General features: G+C 41.8%; 1 protein-coding gene across 1 annotated transcript in view; it reads right to left on the reverse strand.

The window, feature by feature from the left end:
* Window positions 1–19102, reverse strand: part of LOC139465214 (cardioacceleratory peptide receptor-like) — a 108435-nt gene that overhangs the window by 26253 nt on the left and 63080 nt on the right. The window contains exons 3-4 of the mRNA XM_071246880.1: window positions 18152–18255; window positions 6351–6444 (exon numbers count right to left, since the gene is read on the reverse strand). Of these exons, the coding sequence (XP_071102981.1) occupies window positions 6351–6444; window positions 18152–18255 (198 nt within the window). The remainder of the gene's footprint in view (window positions 1–6350; window positions 6445–18151; window positions 18256–19102) is intronic.

A 19102-nucleotide genomic window follows, 5' to 3' on the forward strand; every position in this document is an offset into this window, starting at 1 on the left:
ATATGCAGTTTTATTAAGTGACACCGTACCTGTCGTAATAGACTAATGCTTAGTCTCTGAAAATTAATAAGTTTGATAGAAAAATAAAACTCCGTTTATAGAAAACTGATCCCCAGTGAGATGAGATATACTGGACCTGAGGAAAATCTAGACTTGCTTCATATGAGGCTATTGTAATACGGAAAGGGCTGGGTGGAAGGTAAAATGATGGTTCAGGGACTGTGAGACAGATTTACTGTCGTAATTCTACAGCTAAATGGGTATGGCTCAAGGCCCTCTTACAGATGTACGGCCTAAGGCCCTCCACTCACATCACGGCGACGTCTTCACGTAACACACTATTTGTTTCTTTGTTGTTTAACGCTGCACTCAGCAATATTCCAGCTATATGACGGCGGTCTGTAAGTAACCAGACAATCCAGTGATTGATAACATGAGCATCGATCCACACAATTGGGACAGATGACATGCATCAACAAAGTCAGCGAGCCTGACCACCCGATCCTGTTAGTCGCCTCTTACAACAAGCATAGTCGCCTTTTACGGCAAGCATCGGTTGCTGAAGACCTATTCTATCCCAGATCTTCACGGACCGTAACACACTAGTATCCATTGGGGAATCGAACGTGATAAGCAAGCACTTTAACCACTTGATTGCCCAACGCCATCTCCTGTTATTTATGTGCAGTTATGGCATGTATTACATTGATGTGGTAAACAGAACAGATAGTATTCAGTAAGAGTGAATCTCGTGAGTTTGGTTATACGAAGTCAAATGGGGTTTAACGACGCGTTCAAGATTATTGCACGTATGCAACAACGGCAATGCACGTGTGTGTGCCTTTGCGTACGCGTGAGCACATGCGTTAATGCTTGTAAAAGTCCGGAGTAATGCTTGTTTTATAGTGAAGTCCACATGCGTGCGTGCGTGTGTGGCCGTTAGTCTGGGCTAATGCCGGAGTTATTTTAGCCCACTGAGATACAAAGCCGCTGTTTAAAAAGAATACCCTGCTCAGACACAGTATATTTACTCCAAGTCGACCAGCTGTTGAAAGCGGCGTAAAACCCAACTCACTCACTCACTCACTCAAGTCGACCAGCCCTTGTGTGATCCCCATAAAGCCGAGCGACAGGCAGGGTAACAATAAGCACGACATTTCATCGACTGTTGATATGCCACGGCCTGGGATCGAACTATCGACTATCTCTAAATGTACGCTCCGGGCGGGCTCCCTGTCCACTAGACCACGGAGTGCTGTGTGAGCTTGGGCCCAGGTTTTCACTAGTACTACGCTGTCTCACGTGACAGACTACGCACCTTGACCCTCACGGACATGGTGCTTACAAACAAGGACTATAATCGCAGTTATTCCGGGGAAAATGCATTTCAACATTGTAATATTGGCATCTGGTATACATTTCATGGCATTAAGTGTACAACTGAACAGGGATCGGCCTTCGAGTAACCAAAAAGGGTTTGCACCCTCAAGAATGTCCGTCATAGTGAACATAGTCATCTCTCACGTCACAAGTCAACATTCTGTCAACTATTTTGTGACTGCCTCCGTGGTCCAGTGGTAGAGTGTCCGCCCGGAGAGCGGAAGGTCCGGGGTTTGATCCACGGCCGCGTCATACCAAGACGTTAAAAGATGGTACTTGTTGTAAGCCTGTCTGGCGCTCGGCATTAAGGGGCTAAAACAAGGACTGGTCGGCTCGGAGTCAGTATACTGTGTCTGAGTTGGGTATTCATGTTAAACTGCGGCATGGTATCTCAGTGAGCTAGCACTCGGCATCAGTCCGGACTAGTACAAGCAGCCACACAAACACACATACACCCGCATGCACGTCGCTATATAAGTGCAATAATCTTGGACGCGACGTTAAAACCAATTTCACCTCACCTAACTATTATATCAATAATATCAGAATAACTGGAACCTTGGTGTTGCAATAGCAGAAAACAAATGTTTGCTATTTCCGAAATAGCGCCATATTAATAGAGCGTTGTAACGTCATTATTTGGATCCAATTATAGCTGAAGCCCATCAGGAATCATTTCTCTGGATTTTTTCTGATGACCTTGTCGACCAAGAACAATAATCTCCACTTGAGCAGATATTCATTAGGCTATGTACGAGTTTAATGCAAGCTGATTTTTTTCATATTCTATCAAGTAACAACAACCCTTTGACACATTACGAATACAACACGTCAAATAATGCATCAGCCGCGTCTACAGTGAGCACCTCACAGTAATCAATAGCATTTCAGAGCAGGTCTTTGGAAATGGTTATAACGTGAGGCTGCTTTGGCCCCAATGGCCTAAACTCTAAAGTAAATATAAAACAATTCCATCTCTTGCATCTTCCGCTGTACTGATGCCATCGGTAAGAGGATCATTTGAAGCCAAAGTAACAATGGTTCTTGAAGTTGGCGGAAAGAAATTCGTATTACGCTCACAGGGCCGAGAAATATGTATTGATTAGTTACCTTCACATTAGTTAATGTGAAGGCTATAACGGTCAATTCTTGTACATCTCAGGAAACTCAACTATTCAAATAATGAATGTTTCAGTGCAAATATGCAATCTTTTTTGTTATGAATAATAAACAACAATTTTACCCAAAAGAAAATGCCAGAAGTTTTGAAAAAAATAAATTTATATGGAATTATGACGAATTCGTTTTTCGAGCGCACTAACATAACAGTAGAATCAGGCGTCCTTACTGATTTTCAGGGGTCCATTCATCCATTTCAGGGGTCCATTCCTTATATTTTTCACTGCTATTTCTCCCTTTGCGACCGAGTGAGTGAGTTTGATTTTACCCCTTTAAGCAATATTCCAGCAATATCACGGCGGGGGAAACCAGAAATGGGCATTACACATTGTACCCATGTCGGGAATCGAACCCGGATCCTCGGCGTGACGAGCGAACGCTTTAACCACATTTATATTTATAAGAATTCAGGGTTGGTCGTCGATGAAAAGGCGACTATAAACGATATTTAGAATGTGGTCTTGCGGAATAAAATTAACCACAGCAACAACAAAACAAGTCAGTAACGCCGCTTGACGAGCCTTCATTGTATTTTTTTCAAATATTAAGCTGTACTTGAGTTTCGAATTTGAAAAGGTCAGGTCTCTGGCAAGCAACAGCTTTAACTGGAAGGGGAAATAGCTTGTCGAAAGGCTATCAAAGAGAACACGCTTCAAGCGAGCTCCAACTAAAAGAACAATCATCAAGGATTTTTTAGTGCTGTAAAAATGATTGCTCTATCTAAACTTGTATCCCTGGAATCTCTGGGCAAGCCAGTAAACAACAGGTTCCTAACAACCAAATAATGTTTTTACCGTACAAAATGGATCGGGTGGTCAGGCTCGCCGACTTGGATGATTGTGTGTCATCTTACCTCGACAGCGTAGGACGATGTTGACGTCATAGACTGGACTGTCTGGTCTAGACTTAATTATTTACATAAAGTCACATAATATTTCTGACTGTGACCTTTAATAACAAATTCATCATCCCTGTCGTGTAGAACATGGGAGTGAATCCATTATCATGGATGCTTTGGTTAAAGCGTTCGCTCGTCACACCGAGGACCCGTGTTTGATTACCCACATGGGTACATGGCGTGAAGCCCATTTCTGAGTCCCCCGCTGTGATATAGCTGTAATATTGCTAAAAGCGGCGAAAAAACATACCCAATCAGCCAGCCATGTATCATGTGTGGCATAGTAGATAAAGCGTTCGCTCGTCACGTCAAGACCTGGGTTTAATTCTAACACAAGGGTACATTTCTGTTCTCGCATGCCGGATATAGTTCGAATATGTGAACAATAAGCTGTAACACGAAATGGTGTCGTATAAAAATACATTAACGGCATCTACAAATGCATGGGCTCGTGGAGAGAGCGTAAGCCTGGGGAGCGGAAGGTCGTGGGTTCGAACCCCTTCCGCGTCATACCAAAAAACGTTCAAAGATGATACATTATGTTACCCTTCCTGGCGGTCGGCATTAATGGAATAAAATGAGGACTGGTCGGCTCGTAGTATACTGTGTCTGAGTGGGGTATTCATATGAAAGTGCGGCATGGTATTTCAGTGAGCTAACACCATAAAACCGTCATTCTTTAGTACACACACACACACACACACACACACACACACACACACACACACACACACACACACACACACACACACACACACACACACACACAAATCTTGAACGTTAAATTCAATTCATCTCACCGCTTTCGGATGCCGACGACTACCGAGCCCTCTTTATCAGGTATTGTATAAAGAATATAAGACATATAGAATACCCCATTCATGTCTTGTTCAATACCAGGTATGCAAAATGTTATAATTAAAAAAATTAATTATCACCACAACAACGGATTCATCCATTCTGATTAGTCCTGAGAGTTTCCGGGTTTTAAATCCCATTTTCAATTTCAATACCCTTTTAGTTCGTCGCGTACTTCCGTTACTTTTGTCATATATATGAATAACTCACACAGTGACATTCATTATTGATATGTGAACTTTCAGCAAATTGAATATTATCTTTCATTTTAATTGACCTTAAGCCATGGCTTGTTGACTGGTCAGATTAAATCCTTTGGCGTTAGGATTCACTTGGATCTTTTTAATGACCCCTAGAGTCCACTAAGGTCTACATTGGAGTGAGTGAGTGAGTGAGTGAGTGAGTGAGTATGGTTTTACGCCAGTTTTAGCAATATCCTAGCAAAATCACGGCGCCGGAAATGGGCTTCATACATTGTACCGATGTGGGGAATCGAACCCGGGTCTTCCGCGCGACGAGCGAACGCTTTAACCACTAGGCTACCGTACCGCCCCTTGGAGTGGTCAGTGACAACGCGTGGCATTGTTGTTTTTTAAAAAATTTCATACAAAACTCCGATGGATCCCGGGCTTGAGGCGGGCCATATATACCTACATGTGTATGTTGGTCAAAAGAGGAATGAGTGAGTGAGTGAGTTGGGTTTAACGCCGATTTTAACAGTATTCCAGTTATATCAAGGCGTGTCAACTTAATGTGGGAGGAAAGCCCGAGGTGATACAGGTCTCAGACGTTTATCACTTCGGTGAAACCCACGAGCACGGGTATGGTGCTGACAAACCTAGAAACATAATCGGGGTGAACCGGGATTCGAACCCACTATCATAGGTTTCTGGCGTGCGCAAGGGACGCAACTCTGCATAGCGACTGGGCCACCCGTGCCCCCACAACAGAGGAATGGAAACTGGATACTGATGGTGGTCTACGGGTTATCATGCCCAGATGGTCTGGTTCCTACGTCCAATTACTGTTTGCACGGTTTAGTCTTGATTATGTGCAGGTCCCAGTAGTTCAGCTTGACTATCACTGACTGCGACGTTATGCTACTATTCCTAACAGAGCACAAATCCCACGAATCGCCACGATTTGTGAATTTTAGGATTCGTGAGGATTCGTGGAATTTAGCAAATATTCTGGTTCAATGCGTGACGCTCTACGATCTAGTTACGATACAGGTACGATAGATTTTCGGATATTCGTGGGACTCACTCAATTTACAAGAAGCTGTTACGAATACTGCACTAAAGTTAGGAATCAGTTACGAATCAGTCAAGAATACGCCGAATGCATATACGAATCAGGTACGAATAAAAATGAATTCGTGACTATTCTTGACAATTTTGGGTTTTTCCCTCAAGATATCTATAAAAAGGCCCTTCAAAATGGATGTCCAATGTAGAGCAGCTGTATTATTGGCCCTGGAACTGGAGTATCAACACCTGCTGCTGATAGCTGGAAGCAGCTAATGACCTGAAATCAATGTTAATTTCCTTATTACCCAATTTGCCGGCAATCGTAGCTGATTCGCGATTGGATCATGAGCTTCGTACCTGCTTCGGCGTGTATTCGTGGGATTCGTGACAGATTCGTAGCCGATTCGTCGTAAAGCCACGAATTCACGAATCCCCGAATGAGTTAAGAATATCTACGAATGCCTACGAATCGATTACGATTCAGTTACGATGCCTAAGAATGCATTACGAATTTGTTACGAATTAACTATGATATTTTTGAATCGGGAGTTCGTGGCCAAAACAGCTCAAAACCTTTGCCACGAATTCCCGATAGCTCAAGAATTGTAAGAACTAACTACGAATATATGCAAATCAGTTAAGAATTTCACGAACTGATTACGATTCAACTACGAATCCTAAAATTTATCAATTCGTGGGATTCGTGGTCTGTGTGAAATAGTAGCATAAACAACATTCACTCACCGGTAAAGTAACGGTATTTGTATGAACTTGTTTCTACTCACCACTTCTTGAGAAGTTCATGGGTCGAGCAACGGCGTCGTAACGGTCAATACTCAGCGACACCAACACGTACGTAGATGCATACGTCACTACAGCCTGAAATACGTATTCGTATTTAAACATAGTCACGATCATATATGACAGGTGCAACCATACCGAGAGGCATCACTGTTGGATAACATAATTCATTGGTTATGCCAAAATGGTCAAATCGAGTATTCAACTTCAGAATGTTAATTTCAATGCTATGTGCATAAAACAGTTTTCCTTATATCACAGGAAATGTGATAATAATAAACATGGTTAGTACAATGTACAATGTTACTACAACTGATGCAAATACAGACAGTTGATACGTATTTCGATGGAAGAGATCTCTCGCTTGTTAGTTTGGTGTTTAACGCCTCACTCAGCAATATTCCAGCTATATGACGGCGGTCTTTAAATAATCGAGTCTGGACCAGACAATCCTGTGATTCACACCATGAGCATTGATTTACACAATTGGGATACGATGACATGCATCAACCAAGTCAGCGAGTCTGACCACCCAATTCCGTTAGTGGCCTCTTTAGATAAGGATGGGTTGCTGAAGATCAATTCTAACCCGGATCTTCACGGTGGAAGAGATGTGATAATGGCCCATGTTGGCCAATTGGAAATTTCAAGTTGACTGAAACCTTTGGAATATTGGTTATGATATAAAGATGACTGAATATATTCAGTAATCTGAAAACTTGCCACTTTGCCTTTGTCACATTTGCAACTTTTGAAGGAACAAATGAGTTCTTAGACCAGTGAGCGTTCTGGGTGAGAGCGTGTGGTTGTACGCCGCTTTTAGCATTATTCCAGCAAAATCAAGACGGGGGACATCGGAAATGGGCTTCACACATTGTACCCATTTCGGGAATCGAAACAGGGTCTTCGGCGTGACGACCCAACGAGGCTACCCACCGCCCCTGAGTGTTCAGATTACTTCGCAAAAGCGGCAATATTTCTCGTGCCACACGTGTCATAGCCGTGTGGTTAGACTAACACTTGGTCCCCAAAATAAATTTAAAAATGAATATCTGTAAAATAAAATAACAAAAGGTCAAATCCAAATGAAACCCATAATGCTTAATTTCTGGGAGCAGATTGTCGTGCTAGTCAGGCTGGGCTTGAACTGGATTCATTGTTGATTTATTCCCTTGGGTCTGGGAGACTATCGCATGGTTATCTACTCTACATATTGCTTCAAAGTCAGGCGGGGATTACTTATTGTTCTCCCGTGAGTTATGAGCAACCGTGTTTCTTTACCTGACAATAAACAGACCCGCATCGCTATAACACATCAAGCTACTATGGGCGATAGAGGAGAGTACACAACCCCGTGAAGTACTGGAAATGACTCCATGATAACCGACAGACAACTTGAAGCGTCCGCTCAACGGATAACCCCTCCCGTTTGTATCAATCAAAGTCATATCATTCACCGATACAGCCTCCGAGTCTGGAAGCCAACAACGTAGATGGCTGTTCATCTTTTAAACATCTAATTCAAGTGGAAATCATCACTCTCTGTCGACATTGAACAAATGATGGATCACCAAGTTCCATGGGGATCATGAATACGTCACATTGCAATCCCCCAGATCATCACTGGACGGACGTTTACTTAGTGGAAAAGAAGACACCATGGCATAATTCCAATGCCTGCGAACCAGAAGGGGAATAAAGATTTCTTTAACACGTGTATTTTGCAATTGAAAGTCATGACAGATGTACCAAGGCCGTATCAGACAAGTCGACTCATCTGTATTCTCATCATGGCGTGAATAGCGCCATGTAATCAACGGAGTTGCAGGTTATAATAAAACAAATTTGCTACCGATTCAAGTAATTCCAGAGTCTGAAATATTCAGTATTCTTGCTCTCAGATGAATTCGCAATGTTACAATAAAAGCGAAACATCATCCATAATCAGAAGATATGTCTTCTAAAAGCTGAGTCTATTGTATGATTTCGGCTAGATCATTTGCATGTGTTTATGTTATGAACCACTATCAAAAAGTGGTGATACTGAATATGAAAAGTCTGATATATAGGACTGTATATTTTCCCGTAAAGGGACCCGTGAAAATTCTGGGGTAGAAGAGGTCTTCAACAACCCATACTTTTCGTAAAAGGTGACTAACGGGATCGGGTGGTCACGTTCGCTGACTTGGTTGATAAATGTCATCGATCCCAATTGCGTGGATCGATGTTCTTGATGTCAATCACTGGATTGTCTGGTCCAGACGCGATTATTTTACACACCGCCGTCATATAGCTGGAATATTGCCGAGTGCGGCGTTAAAAACAAATAAAGCAAAAAAAATCCTGTAAAGGGTATGTAAGCAATTGTATCTTCATCATGACCATGTTCAAAAAGAGAACATCAACGCACAAGAACAACCAGTTTCCATTATCTGCCGAAACTGATTCCATTGGGCGTGTGTGTGTGTGTGTGTGTGTGTGTTTGTGTGCGCGTGTGTGCGCGTGCGTGTGCGTGCGTGGGTGCATGCGTGTGTGCGTGTGCGTGCGTGCGTGCGCGTGCGTGCGTGCGTGCGTGCGTGTGGCTGCTTGTACTAGTCCGGACTGATGACGATTTATAGTGCTAGCCCACTCAGATACCATGCCGCAGTTTAACATGAATACCCAACTCAGACACAGTTTACTGACTCCGAGCCGACCAGTCCTTGTTTTAGCCCCTCAATGCCGAGCGCTAGACAGGGCAACAACAAGTACCATCTTTTAACGTCTTTTGCTATAACGCGGCCGGGGGTCGAACCCCGTACCTTCCTCTAGACCACAGAGGCGGTCTCCACGGTTGGGACCCGTCTGTTGGAATGGGTAATGGCGACATCCATACTTGCCATTTGGTTTGATGCCGCTTTGAACGTTATTTCAGTTATATCTCGGTGTGTCAGCTTGTTATGGATGGTAAGCCTGAAGTCATGCAGGTCTTAGATGTTTACTACCAGAAAAACGCAAATGCGCGTACAGGTATGGTGCAGACAAATCGGGAAAAATAATGAGGGCGAATTAAGGGATTCGAACTCAAAATCAGGTTTCTGTCACGCCAATAGCACAACGTATTGGGGTGTATAGGAGAATTCCGCCAGCCACACCCCCGTTCCCCACTATAAAGATGGGCACACATTTAAGACAGTGTCGTATTCACATGATCATGAAGCTCCGGTATATCTTTCTTCAAAAAATGATTTTATGAATACATGTATTATTCAGAAATAGGTTAATCTGTAAGTTATGGTAAATTATACCGTTGCAAGTCAAAAGTAACGCTCTTTTCATTTAAATTATATATTGTTTAACTCTAAAAACTATCGCAATGTCGTTTTCAACGTATTCCATATTTATAGGCCTGCTTTGTCCTGTGAACTGTCTGCATTGCTGCTTGTTTCATATTATTTGAAGCGATGTTAGCACTGCGACTATATCAGGGCTAAGTTAAGTTCTAGGAGACACAAAAATCTCAGCGCTATGACTTCGTCGAACGAAGCTCTGAACAGTGTCTCGATGCAGAACAAAAACATGACACAGTTTAATATCAGCAAAGTTATTTTCTTCATCTAGAAGTCTGTTGTCCTTGTATCAAATAAGAGACGTCAGCAGTGCATTGCTATGGGCTCTCATTTCCCTGTTGTTATATGAATAAAGTACACGCCGTGGAAAAATAAAAAGCAAAAAGACCGAAAGAAAAGAGACAAATATTAGGAACTTGTGTTTGAAATGCCAATAGGCAGATGATATTCGAGATTTGACATAATGTTTGGCATTACCTTTAAATGGGTCGTTCCAGGCTCTGATGGCACATTTGTAAGAAATGTTTTCGGTTAAATATCATGTAGAACTATCATCTGCTTTATTTGGATCATAGATTATTGGACTGTTTTCAGTCTGGTATATTTTCTTAGTCTTTCTATGAGTTGTTGCTGTTGGTAATACTATATACATGATTGTTGTTATGTCATATATCTTGTTATAAAGGCGTCGTGTGTGACGAAATATCGATTCTATTGACCAGGATGGCGTTGTAACAAAACAACCTTAGCGTTACGACAGTCGTTAGTCTGTGTTAAGGAATGGGAGTTACGATCACCTTAGCGCTAAGATCGCTTTGTACAACTGGCACCCACGACCTCGTTTCACAAAGCGGTCTTAGCACTACGACGGTCGTAGGTCTATGTTAAAATATGGGAGTTATGATATGATCACCTTAGCGCTATGATCGCTTTGTGAAACAGGGCCCAGTCCATAAGCCAGGAGCAAAAGTTAATGTTTTGGGGAAGAGGTGATTTGGGGAAACATCTGCCATTAAGGCCCTTTATCTACGGTTTGGATGTGATCAGGTTGAGTCTGGCGTGGAGCTGACAATTACGGTGCCATTTTTAACTGTGGAATACTGGTTTTAAACTGTATCATTGGAAGAAACAATGTCGTTTAAGCCAACGTTATTCAACAGATGCTCTGGAATTCGTCTCAGTGAATGGTGCCGCTGTCGGTGTGAGTTCTCAGAGACCCAGGTCTCTTATCATGTCTCACGCTGAATCCCAGGATGTGGAGAATGGGTGACTTTGTTCGAGCTCTGCTTTTGCACACCAAGCAGTTATGGCTTACCTAGTCTGAACACATTCCTTCCAGCATCTCACAGTCATCTTTTATTTTATATTCGCTTTCAATTTGAATACAATATCATATAAAACATCGACGCCAGAGAATAATCAGTCTCGATTATTTGCCGAGACAGATTCCATTGGCCGTAAAAGGCAAAATACTGGTGCAAATAGTATGAATCGATCACTGAAAGTCAGTGATACCTGTTGTTTGGGAAATGTGTAAGCTGTCCTACTGAACCGGTAGCACCCGCACTAACACAATTTTCATAACATAGTAAAGCTCATTGCGTCCATTGTCCATGATTTCTAATAACGTTGAACAAAACTCAACATCAGGGGTCAAGTTAATACAGAATACCGCCATCGGCCCCAAGCTTGGATTGTAAACCTATCGCTGTAGGGAGAATACAACCACAATTAGAAGGACAATATCTCTCAAGTGAGCCTTTGAGAAGCGCTGTCTGAACCGTGAGATTGGGAGCTCGGGACGACAGGAGTGACGTGTTCGTCTTTGTCTTGTGAATTGGACACATGAACGTTAAGCAGACATTGGGGAAATAATAAGCAGTAAAAGAAATTGCCTAAGGTTTTCCCTAATTTAGTCAGGAACTTTATTAGTACAAGGCCATCAAGTCAAAGTTGTTTACATTGTATCGTCGTGTAATGAGAGCACGGCACAACGGTGACTTGACCGAAATAGCCAAACTATAGTGTAATGCCTATCTGATACATTCCTTATAATTTAGTTCGTTCTCGGTACAGTGCAGTAGATAATTATTTCACAGTCAATATTATGTCCGCCTATGTACTAAAGCGTCGGTGGTGTCATGGGTTGGTTGTTTAGGCGCTGTGCTACACGTTTGAACATATCACATATCTATTCTCAGGGTGAGTGAGTGAGTGAGTTTGGTTTTACGCCGCTTTTAGCAATATTCCAGCAATATCACGGCGGGGGGACACCACAAATGGGCCTCACACATTGTACCCATCTCGGGAATCGAACCCGGATCTTCAGCGTGACGAGCGAACGCTTTAACCACTAGGCTACCCGACCGCCCCTATTCTCAGGGTGTACTGCTTTCTATTAAATGATGGGATATAGACATTCCTTAAGTCATGTGACGTAGCTTCAAGGTTTGTCAATATTCAATCATCTAACAGAAAGTAGTCTGATACTTCAAGTTTGTTTCCGGGAATGGGTGTAAAGATATTGTGGCGGGTTTTCAGCAAATAACGATCATTTATTAATGTTAAGAAAGTTCAGAAAACGGTTACATCAATTCCCCATAATCGATATCATGGTCAAGATGACCTGGCCCATTTGCACAAAGCGATCTTAATGCTACGACTATTGTAAGCATATGTTAAAGTATGGGAGTTAACGATCATCTTAGCGCTTAGATCGCTTTGTGCCAGTGGGCCGAGGAACCAGCGCACATTAATCCCACAAATGGCAACTTAAATAATAATATTGAGCTTGTATATATTCTAAATTATTATAATATTATTTCAACACCAGGTAGTATGTGCTACAAAATGGCTGTTCGAACAAAATCTCGCTACCCATAACACTATATATATTTATACTGCTTTTTATATGTTTTAACTCAATTTGTTTTACTATGCATTATGTATGGTCTCTTATAACCCACATCGTGGGTGGCAGAGATACTTTATAGTGTACCTTTATAATAATGTATATGCCTACAACCTGTATCTCCGATGAGACAAAAATAAACAATTTGTCATTGTCATTTGTTATTGTCATTTGTCATTGTCATTGTCATTGTAAGTAGGTACGCTCCTTTTGTTAGATATATGTCAGTCTTCAAATTAGTCACTCTAACTGATTGGTTATTTATTCTCTCACCGGTCCTAACATTACAGTGACTAATGTCACTGATATATATCTAACAAAAGAAGTTTTAAAAAATGAAAATATTTGCGGTGTAAAACAACACTCACTTTACGATTATTTAATTATAACAAAGTCACAAGACACAAGTCACAAGACAGAATCGTAGATGAAAGCTTTTAGATCAGCGAATCAACTAACTGCTACCAACTTATACCTCTAGGGATACAAACACGTTTAAGATGTCCTTTACACAATAATGCAAAACCCTGAATCAAAGCTTACTCAACTTTCATTTAATTCTTATCGTCTTAACCTTTGCATGTGCACATTCAAGATAGTTACGACTAAAAGCAACCTGCAGAAACAATGGCGATAACACAACCTAGTGGTTTAAGCCAATATGTTGACAAGTATTTCCAAGATTATAAGTTGTCGGGAGCACCAATCTCTACAGCCTGGTTCCCCGCTTATGCTACACTCAGTTTAGCGCCAGCGCAGCATACTCAGGGAACCAGGCCGCAACCTCTACTTCTGAAGGAGACATTTAATCACTCAGCGGCATACGCTGTGCACTACTGATGCAGCCAGAACACTGTTGACCCCACGACGTACCGATGGCTACTTATTACTTGATTTACTGTACAGAGGAATGGCCACCATACCTAGATAACATCAGGAGATCCAAACATATGGCAATGTTTTATAAGTGATAAGGGGTAACAAACTTAAAGCGTAGGGTAATATGGCATCAAATTCTGAATATATACCATTCTTGTCAATCGTGCTGGCTTTTATGCTGAGGTGAGGTGAAATTGGGTCTACGTGCCATTCGATAACACTTCACTTTTATAGCGACGAACATACACATGCCAGGAAGCCTTTTAATCTTCTGGCACCAATCCAGACTTACGCTGGTTTCAAAGAGACGAACAAACACGTGTGCGTGCTAGTCTTTGAATCTTCTTGCACTATTCCAGAATTATGTTGGTTTCATAGAGACGAAGAAGTACGTGCGTGCGTGCGTACGTGCCTTTGAATCTTCTTGCATTAGTCCAGACTTATAATGTTTTCATAAAGACGAACAAACACGTGCGTGCGTGCCTTTGAATCTTCTTGCATCAGTCCAGACTTATGATGGTTTCATAAGACGAACAAACACGAGCGCGCATGCGTGCTTTTGAATCTTCTTGCATTAGACCAGACTTATGTTGGTTTCATAGAGCCGAACAAACATGTGCGTGCGTGCGTGCGTGCGTGCCTTTGAATCTTCTTGCACTGGTCCAAACTTATGCTGGTTTTATAGAGACGAACAAACACGAGCGTGCGTGCGTGCCTGTGAATCTGCTGTGAATAGCGTCGAGCATGCACGTGCGTGAACTTGCTTGTACAAGTCAAGACTTATGCTAGTTTTATACCGAAGAGCATGCACATGTGTGCGTGCGTGCCTGTTAATCTGCTTGCACTTGTCAAGACTTACACTGGCTTTATAGTGCTATCACTCTGCAATGTCATACCATGCCGCAGTTTAACTGTATACACTGCTCAGACTCAGAGTACTGTCTCCGAGTCGGACAAAGCGGTACCTCAACATAAAAGAAGTCAATAACGTTGTCAATAAGTTCATAGGTGACACAGGCCCTAGTCGTCCAAGGCGTCGCAATTCGCTGTGGGCCTTAGATGTGCCGGAAACCTATCATCGTCGATTCGCCCCGATTATGTTTCATGGTGTGAAAGCTCCATACCGCACTCGTGGTACACGTCTGCAACCTGCATCACTTCGAGCTTGATTATCCGCCAAAACAGATTCCAATGGACGATGATTTTTTTTATTATGGATTCTCGCTCATATACCGTAATCCTAATGGGACTGAAATGTTTCTTGTTCATAGATGGAAGGGCGGTATAACTGTAGGTTGTATTTTCTCCCACCAAGGATACCTACAAACACAACTGGCACACACTGAACTCGGTCCTTTACTACAATGTCAATGGTCAAACTTTATATTTCATGGGCAAAGGATAATGCTTTTTATGACGCGAGAAATTTGAAAAATATATTTTTATTGGCAAAAGAAATGACTCATGCCAAGGATATAAAGTGTCGCGCCGAGGCCCGAGAGCATTTTCTTTTGTTAGCCAAATCTGACCAAACTGTATGGAAACAGTCAATCAGTGATATCATGTCAATTAAAGGTAATATAGTCTGCATGTAGACATTTATCTACTGGGGACACCAGAAATGGGCCTCACACATTGTACCCATGTCGGGAATCGAACCCGGGTCTTCGGCGTGACGAGCGAACGCTTTAACCACTAGGTTACCCAACCGCCCAATCTACTTCAGAAACGAAGACCATATTTTTTCACACCTTTGTATATCAAATATTCTTTGTATAGCACATTTTCAATGTATATACAAAATAAGCATATCATAAGAACAAGAGTACAGCGTGAATCCTATTATCAGGTCAATCCAGTATACTCCACTACAGATTTTCTTTAATCTGTCTATCAATCAACCTCGGTGTCTGGTTGGACCTTTTGTAGCATAAGTCTCATATCTCCTCGTTTGAAGGCTAGCATATATATATATATATATATATATATATATATATATATATATATATATATATATATATACATATATACATATATACATATATATATATATATATATATATATATATATATATATATATATATATATATATATATATCTGTAAGAGAGCATATGATAGAAGTTTTGTTACTGGGTTAATTTAGAATAGGTTATTTCTCGTTAACTTAATAAGCTAATTTAATTTCGTCCCCTGATTATATTGTATATTGGTATCATCCGAAAGGAAGATGATTGTACCGAGAAACGGTGTGCGTGAGAGTTTGTTGTTTAATGCCACACTCCAGGCTATGGAAAAATAATCGCTGACAAAACTCGAGTGTGATCAACGATCCACTCCGTCGGGCTAGGATGACAGGCAGGCAATCCACCAAGTCACTGAACCTGACCAGCCAATCCATTAAGTTGCCTCTTACGACTAGCATAAGTTGACGGGGACGTTTGCTTAGCCGAAATCTCCATGGGGACAAGGAACGGATAACAGTAGTTTTTAAATGACACGTATCAAGTAGCTTTTAATGAACATGATATCGGACAGCTATCAATCACACATGAAATTAATTAGCAACATTAACAGTGAGTTGGTGCACCAGCACTCGGGGACTGTGTCTGTTATATGACGTATCGGTGTGTTTTTATTTGATCAAATGGTCAGACAGCAGGTTATACCGGGGTCAAATCGATGTCAAGAAAGGTTAACAGATTTCGGCTCTATTTCCACCAAGTAAATATACTATACTGAACCAAAAATCTTCCAAACATTATTATTAGTATTAGCCATATTAAAAGTACCTGTATTGAACTTATGCAGTGTCAAGAGTACGTTAGTGATATGTGAAAGATAATACTTGAAATTATAAACTTTAAGTTTCATAACAAAATTGTATATGGTAGAATCAATAAAAGGAGACAATTTTGAATTCAAGATGTCCGAATCGACAAAATGATAAATAATGAAAAAGGTTTTGGTTTTTTTTAAAGTAGGCGTTTTTAGAACTAAAATACAAACTAGAATGAAGATAAATACATATTTTAACATGTACTATGTAACCATGACCAATGCATTCATGCTGAAATTTGTGTGAAAACACATCAGACCCCACCCCGAAAAGCATGCAATTACAATACATTTCCCCGACCTTGATTTTCTTTGGATTGTTTATGGTGACCAACAAAACCCTTCTTGTGAGCATAACCCAAATTTTGTTTGTTATCAGATTGTCTGGGTCCAATGCAATTTCTACTGGACTAATAACATATATTTACTCTTTTGGTGAAACCCATGGGTACGAGGTGCTGATGTGATCATGGGATTCGAACCGAATTTATCCTGGCAAAAGAGTTGGGGGCAACGTAGACCACTGGGCTACCTTGGTCAAAAAACATAGATTCTCCGTGGACATTCCGGGTTAAAATAGGTCCCTAACAACCGATACTGGTCGTACGAGGAGACATAATGGATCGGGTGATGAGGTTCGGTGACTTGGTGGATTGCGTGCCTGTCACCGTACCCCGACGGCGTCTATCGTTGCTCATAATATCAATCATGGGATTTTCTGGTCCACATACAATTATTTACAGGCCGCCAAAATAAACAGAAGTATTGATGACCATGGTGTTTTACAATAAAACAAGAAACATGTTCCGTCAAGGAGAACGGTTTGACAAGCATGTGATTGTCGACCAAAATGAAACAGCAACATGTGCAAAGCTACATCGTATGAAAAAGAGCGTGAGAGTCGCCTGGCCTGATAACGCTCACCATGAGATGACCATGAGATGACCATGAGATGACCACCCGTGAGGATTCCGGGGTAGAACAGGTCTTCAGAAACCCATACTTGCCGTAAAAGGTGACTATGCTTGCCGTAAAAGGCGACTATGCTTGTCGTAAAAGGCGACTAACGGGATTTGGTGGTCAGGCTTGCTGACTTGGTTGATACATGTCATCGATCCCAATTGCGTGGATCGATGCTCATGATGTCAATCACTGGACTGTCTGGTCCAGACTCGATTGTTTTACAGACCGCCGTCACATAGCTGGAATATTGCTGAGTGCGGCGCTAAACAACAAACAAACATTTGGGTATTGACAACACGCGTACCTACGGATTGCTTATTTTATACGATCATTATATACGGCAGAGGTCACCGCGTGTGACAGAGGTTACAAAATGCGGTAGAAGTCAATGCATGCTGCAGAGGTCACTGCATGAGGTATCCACGTCTGTTGAGGGTACGTATGCATTAAAACTTTCCTTACCTACATCTCAAACACGACATGCCTTCGTGGAAGTGTTCTCGCCCACAGTTACTAACAACACTGTACATCACCCTGCGAGAGCGAGTAAGGTTTTACACCAATTTTAGCGATATTTCAGCAATATCACGGCGGGGGACACCAGAAATGGGCTTCACACATTGTACACTTGTCGGGAATCGAACCCGAGGCTTCGGCGTGACGAGCGTACGTTTTAACCACTAGGCTACCCGACCGCCCCTAAATCACCGTGACACACAAGGCGTTGACAATGCTTAAGAGCACGTTCTGGCCTTCCGTGAAGGTCGAGGGTGGAGTTCCATAAAGTGATAATTAGCATCCCTTAAAAGTAAGTTTAGAAAGGTGATATTCTTATGACGAACGTCACAAGGCATGCAACGACTCACCTGCAGATACTGAATAACCTTGCACATGACGTTTCCAGCGTACCATGCTATGGTGATCTTGGACAGGAGGTCGGTCATTACACAGATCAGTCCCACCAATAGATCTACAAGAGAGAATCATCATGGTCAAAGTGTAACAGTTGGTAGGTGGTGGTACGAGAAGCGTATATTAGTTATGATTTGATAGCGAAAAGAATAACAGGTCTCAAACCACTATTGTCAATGGCTGTAACAAATGGTTGACATTTGTAATATAAATCTCAACGCTAGAGAATAACCAGTCTCGATTAGCCGCCGAAACAGATTTCATTGGGAGTAAAAGGCAAAACAGCGGTGGAAACTATATGAATGGATCACTGAATATCAGTGATGACACCAGGTGGTCGCAAAAAGGGTAACCATTCCCTGCCCTAGCTACCGGTAGGACTCGACAAGCCAAAGGGGGAACCTACGTCTCTCAGAAGCATAGGAATGAAAAGTTCATGCTTCTTAAACTTTTTCTAAAGGATGATGAGATTGTTGCATGTTCTGCTAAAGAACTATTTTGTTTTTCTTTTATAATTTACATGTCTTGCTCCACCGGTAGCAGCGCCACTCACAATTTGCATGAAAAAGTTAGTGTTTGTTTGTTGGTTGACGCCATGTCATGTTTGTACTTCTGCCATACGACGGCGACCTGTAAACCATCGAGTCTTGACCAGACAATCCAGTGACACGGTTAAGCCCCAGGCCAATCGAATCGGCCTCAGAATGAAACGATGGTAGCAAATTGGTCAAGGGTCTTTATCAGACTGGAATAAAATATCGGATGTCAACTGAATAATTAATAACGCACGTTTAGGGACGCATGTTCAAAGAACGTTAAAGTAACAGTGGATTGTTAACACTCCTAAAGAGGACGGACATGTGTATCAACTTGACACCAATTCGTTCCTATCATCTGGGCGAGAT

The sequence above is a fragment of the Haliotis cracherodii genome, unplaced genomic scaffold (genome assembly GCF_022045235.1).
Source record: "Haliotis cracherodii isolate W230 unplaced genomic scaffold, xgHalCrac1.p SCAF_18, whole genome shotgun sequence".
Taxonomy (NCBI): Eukaryota; Metazoa; Mollusca; class Gastropoda; order Lepetellida; family Haliotidae; genus Haliotis; species Haliotis cracherodii.